The following is a 3,916-nucleotide window of genomic DNA, read 5'->3' on the forward strand; positions in this document are numbered from 1 at the left end:
ACAGATTAAGTTTTGCAAATCTCAATGGAGTTCCCAAGGTTCTAAAGCTCAGGATCCAGATCCTGCCTGATCCAACCCAATCCTTAATGCAAATGATGGTCGGTCTGACTATTGATTGGAAAAACTGTATCGGCCGCTGCCAATCCTGAGATTGATCAGATACCGATATTAAAAACCATGGGAGTACTTGACACTTGTCAAGCTGACTAACTGGATACAGATGTTGATGGAACTTTACAACCAAATAATACGAAACCCAACAAAAAATGATTCCATGCTCAAATGTTTGATTTGATAATTAGAGAGCCAAGAAGTGAGTCCAGCTATGAGCATAGTCCTCATTGAAATGAAACTAATTTCCAACTTTTTAAACAATGAAAAATAGTTTTCTTACAAACAAGCATAATAGTCTTCAGCTGCAGTGGCCACAAATGTAGGTAAGTTTTCTACGTTAAGGTTGATCTTGAATCAGATCCAGCATGAAAAGCAACCAGAATTCCAGATCTCCTAAGTTCATTCCTAATGGTCTACACAGCAAAATAGATATGATGGAGAAAGATAATACTTACTCTCAAATTTAGCAAAGCCTTTCCCCACCATTTCGGGTCTCCAACAATCATATCAAACACACAACACCAATCCATCATTGGAATCATGCATCAAGATTTTTTTTTTCTGTTCGATGAACAAAATGCTCCACACTTCCTTATTCCAATTTAGATGAACTGAAATCAGATGTCAAACAACAAGTACGAAGACAAACTTCTCGAAAATTCATGTTATATTGGCATTGCTGGTGGGTTGCGTCTCCTGTTAAGAATTAGAGAATACCCCATCAATCTCTATCCAACTGCATCCATCTGTTTTGGCCACTCCTGTTCTCCTCATCCAATGCCTGACCTTAGAAACATCATCCCACATATTGGCTCTGGCATAAATGTTAGACAGCAAAACATAGTTACCAGGATTTGCAGGCTCCATCTTAAAAAGTTCTTTTGCAGCAATTTTTCCGACTTCAACATTGCAGTAAGTCCTGCATGCTGCTAGCAAAGCCCCCCATACCCCAGCATGAGGTTCCACTTTCATCACTTTTATCAGCTCATAAGCCTTCTGGACAAGTCCCGCACGGCCTAGAAGGTCAACTATGCAAGAATAGTGATCAACCAACGGCTCTATTCTGTAGTGTCGGGTCATGCAATTGAAGAATTTGCAGCCTAAATCTAGCAGTCCAGCATGGCTGCATGCAGTTAAAACACCCACAAATGTCACGGCATCTGGTTGCAAACCATAACGCACTAACTCTGAGAAAAGTTTCAGGGCATCTTCGGCATGCCCATGGTTGGCAAAACCTGCAATCATTGAATTGTATGACACTATGTCCTTAAAGGGCATCTCACAGAATATTTGATGTGCTTTATCCACACTCCCACATTTAGCATACATGTCAATCAAGGCATTGAAAACATGGACATTCAATATTACACCACCTTTGTTCTTTACGTAGTCATGTATTTGTGTTGCCGTTTCTAAAGCCCCTATATGTCCACAGACAGAAATGATGACAGCCATTGTTACTGGATCTGGTTTGACATTCTCCAGCTGCATCTCATTGAAGAGTACTAGAGCTCTATGCCATTCCCCACTTTTAGAATAACCCATAATCAATGCATTCCAAGAAGATGCATCTCTCTCAGGCATCAAATAAAAAAGATCCTGTGCAGCTTGCATGTTTCCATGGTTACTGTAACCAGAGATCATGGCAGTCCATGAAATGCAATCCCTGTTGGTCATATTGTCGAAGATTTTTTGGGCTGCTTCAACATTTCCAGCCTTGGTATAGCACATGATCATAGCATTACATACCACAATATTTCTCTCAGACATTGTTTCAAATAGATATGTTGCAGACTTAATGCAACCAAACTTAGCATACATGTCCACCAGTGTTGTCTGCACATAGGGGTCAGAGTTCAGGCCCAGTTTAACAGAATGACCATGGATTTGTCTGCCTACTTGGATAGCCAAAAGAAAGGAACACACTTTTAGGACAGAAGAAAGGGTAAAACTGTTAGGTCTGACCATGTGCCTTTGCATCTTCCTGTAAATAAAAATAGCTTCAACTGTGTCCTGAGATTGCTGCCCTGCATAAGCAGCAATCATGGAAGTCCAAAGAAACACATTTTTTGTGTCGAAGAAGCAATCAAAAATCATGCGGGCATAAGTGATATCCCCCATTACTTTAGTGCTCAAAGTTACAAGCTTGACAGAAAAATAATTTTCACGGTGGAGCCCACTTGTGATCATGGGAGCATGGACCTGCTTCAATGACCTCATAGATGTACATTGCTGGAGGTGCTCAGAAATTATTTCTACAATTTCTGCTGACCTAGGGATCAGTGCTGAAGGTATGCGCTTCAACCACATATATCATAAAAACAAAAAAAAAAATCTGATAGAAGATTGGAAGAGAATCACTCTTATTTAAAGAAGAATGGAATATAAAATCCAATACACTTGATGCATCCATTCTAGCCCAGAACTACTCTGAACATACCTGGGTTAAGAAATCTATTGCAGATATAGTTAACTAAAATTTTTGATGGACATAGCTTTGATTTGCAGACACATAAAGCCTCAAGGCATCGATGTCCATGCTATCCTCTAGATAATCAGGAATATTAGCAGCAGGAAAGCAACCTTTTAGTTTCCAAAATCCTAAAAACGAAGTGGGGAAGAACAATTTACCAACACTCTAATCAATGCTTAAAGTTTTGCCTTTGTGAAACAAAACATCACTTTAATTCTTCAAGACAACAACCATACAAACAAAAGTCTTAGGTAGTAGGTCTATGCTGTAAATTCTCATCTTTAATTCTTTTCAATGTGATAGTGAAAAACAGAAAATTTCTTAGATCCATTAGATAAGAACGAAAATTACAAGATAAATAGGTTGCAAATTTGTTTTATTCATAATTTTCTATTTTAAAAAGATTACTTAAATTCTGAAAGTTGGTTAGTACTCAAGCCACACAAAATAAAATAAAAGCAAACTTCTAAAGTTGCCTAACCTCATTTAATTGTTTTAAAAACCGCGAAATCCGATGAAACTGCACCTTAATTGTAGAGTAAAAATTAAAACTCCTATTATCCACTCCAAAAAAAAATTTAAACAAAGTTATTGCATCGAGTCCAAAGGGAAGTACACCTTAATTATTGGAATAGAAAACAATTTAAAAAAAAAAAAATAAAACAAAAAAAGAAAATGGTTCACCCATCATTATAGGTTTTAGTATGTTCCAAAATACCCTCCCGATACCTATTCCTGCCCTGATCCTAGGTTTTAATATGTTCCAAAATACCCTCCCAATACCTATTCCAGTCCTCTCCCGCCCCGTTGTGAATGGGATCCCTTTCACCATGGGTGGAAGGAAACCCAGTCAAGAAAAAAAAAGTGAGAGAAACAATAAAAAAAAAAAAAAAAACCCTATAGAGAAAGTTACACACCCTTTCCCTCCTATTTTCCCATCGTGGTTTAAATAGATTTTTTGGGCAATTTTGAAAGTTTGCTTTTATTTTATTCTTGCGTGATATGAGTACTAACCAATTTTGGAGATTGAGCATATCTTTTCAAAATAGAAAGTAGGGAATGTAAAACAAATTTGAAACCTACTTATCTTGTAATTTCCGTTCTTATCTAGTAGATCTAAGAAATTGTCCCTTGAAAAAATGCGTTAAATCCTTTACATGTTAGAACTTAGATTTGTCTGCTCCCTTAACCTTTTTGAAAAGGGATTTTCTTATTTACATCTTTTAGGTGTTAAATAATTTGTAGTCTTATTTTTTTGCCCTCTTAGTTTAATATATTTCTTAGGGAAGAAAGATCTTTGCTTGGTCGCATGGTCTCTACACCAGCGTC

General features: G+C 37.3%; 1 protein-coding gene across 1 annotated transcript; it reads right to left on the reverse strand.

The window, feature by feature from the left end:
• Nucleotides 1–273: 273 nt before the first annotated feature.
• Nucleotides 274–2,438, reverse strand: LOC122649882 (pentatricopeptide repeat-containing protein At3g29230-like). Its single transcript, XM_043843139.1, has one exon. It carries the CDS (start codon nt 2,422–2,424, stop codon nt 814–816), a length of 1,611 nt encoding a protein of 536 aa, XP_043699074.1. The 5' UTR covers nt 2,425–2,438; the 3' UTR covers nt 274–813.
• Between the last annotated feature and the right edge of the window lie 1,478 nt (nt 2,439–3,916).

This window comes from Telopea speciosissima, chromosome 2, assembly GCF_018873765.1.
Source record: "Telopea speciosissima isolate NSW1024214 ecotype Mountain lineage chromosome 2, Tspe_v1, whole genome shotgun sequence".
Taxonomy (NCBI): Eukaryota; Viridiplantae; Streptophyta; class Magnoliopsida; order Proteales; family Proteaceae; genus Telopea; species Telopea speciosissima.

Bases quoted from the DNA above. Each gene is read 5' to 3' on its own strand.
- LOC122649882 (XM_043843139.1), bottom strand. From the start codon at position 2,424: ATGTGGTTGAAGCGCATACCTTCAGCACTGATCCCTAGGTCAGCAGAA.